Source organism: Diaphorina citri, unplaced genomic scaffold (genome assembly GCF_000475195.1).
Source record: "Diaphorina citri unplaced genomic scaffold, Diaci psyllid genome assembly version 1.1 scaffold12166, whole genome shotgun sequence".
NCBI classification, from domain to species: Eukaryota; Metazoa; Arthropoda; class Insecta; order Hemiptera; family Psyllidae; genus Diaphorina; species Diaphorina citri.
The window spans coordinates 1-1,522 of record NW_007389537.1 but is presented as its reverse complement, the minus strand read 5'-3'; the positions used below and the strand labels follow the sequence as shown (position 1 = coordinate 1,522).

Genomic DNA, 1,522 nt, shown 5'->3' with positions numbered 1-1,522 from the left:
TGACTTTTCCAGTCTCCATGAAATTCCCTGACTTTTCCCGGTTTTCCCGGTTTTCCAGTCTGGTAGACACCCTGTATTTCTTACGCATATTTCTTACTATTAATATATTTTTTTTTTTCTTTTTAAAATTAAGCAAGGTCCACTGTTATATTGTTATCAAACCCATAAAATAAACGAGATCCCGTTTAGACTGCTGGTGTGAAGGGACTTTTTAGTCTCATTCGAGCAGGATAAACAAGGTATATGTATTCTATTCTAACCTCGGTGGAGAGTTAAGGTTGAGAAAGACTTAAAAGAAAAGATATGGAGAAGGGAAGGGAGGAGGCATTAGATAGGAGGGTATGGAGGGGTAGAATAAAGGAGGGTAACGCCGACCCCACATAAGATTGGGAAAAGGTGCAGTAAAAGAAGAAGATTCTATTCTAACCTCGGGCGGGGCCCACTTGATCGGGAATTTGGTCCCCCCGGAGCTCGTGTATTGGTCATCCAGGACATAGCGCGCCAGACCAAAGTCCGCCACTTTCACCACGTTCTCCGAGCCGACCAGACAGTTCCGTGCCGCTAGATCTGAAAATAAAATGGAAGAGGATTAGTATCAAAGGGAGCAATATTAAGCAAGGTAGCCCATAATATTAGACTGATTTTTTATTCAGAGGTTTGATAGAGGGAAATGTAACTGCTAGGGTCTTGTCGTACCGAAATGGAAGAGAGTAGGAAGACAGGGTAGGAGAAAGCCAGCCGTTCCGAGAACGAACATTATCCCATCAGGATAAAAGGAGACAATTTTCAGACTGCCGGAGCAAGGGGATTTTTCAGTCCTATTTGGAAAATTTGTAAATCGATATCCAGGAAAGATAAACAATTTTCAATTTCAAAACTTTTTTAAATCGTAAGAAATCAGTAGGACAACTCTGGATAAGAGTAGCTCAAAATAGAGATATATGGAAGCTTCGCGACCTGCAGTATTGGAGAGACATCAACAATGCTGAAATTACGGGTCCATCAAGGTAAGGCATCTCTCACGGGATCTTACCTCGATGAATATATATAGTTGTGTTGCTCGAGGTACGTCATACCCTTGCACACCTGAATGCACATGTCGAGCAGTAGTCCCACATTGCTTGGTAGTGTAAAACCTTATTAGAACGAAAAGATATGAAAATGCACAAATCGGACTACCCGAACTACCCTCTCTCACGGGCTCTTACCTCGATGAATATAGTTGTGTCGCTCGAGGTACGCAATACCCTTGCACACCTGAATGCACATGTCGAGCAGTAGTCCCACATTGCTTCGTAGTGTAAAACCTTATTAGAACGAAAAGATATGAAAATGCACAAATCGGACTACCCGAACTACCCTCTCTCACGGGCTCTTACCTCGATGAATATAGTTGTGTCGCTCGAGGTACGCCATACCCTTGCACACCTGAATGCACATGTCGAGCAGTAGCCCCACATTCCCACCCAGGGTGTTCTCATGGCGCCGCAGGTAATTCAGTAGGGACCCGTGTCGCATGTAT

The 1,522-nt window shown here is 43.7% G+C and overlaps 1 protein-coding gene across 1 annotated transcript; it reads right to left on the bottom strand.

The window, feature by feature from the left end:
* Positions 1–143: 143 nt before the first annotated feature.
* Positions 144–1,516, bottom strand: LOC103522862 (tyrosine-protein kinase Btk29A-like). The gene is made up of 2 exons (XM_008487950.2): positions 1,380–1,516; positions 144–567 (listed from the first exon to the last, which is right to left on the bottom strand). Exons 1-2 carry the CDS (start codon positions 1,438–1,440, stop codon positions 290–292), a joined length of 339 nt encoding a protein of 112 aa, XP_008486172.2. The 5' UTR covers positions 1,441–1,516; the 3' UTR covers positions 144–289.
* Between the last annotated feature and the right edge of the window lie 6 nt (positions 1,517–1,522).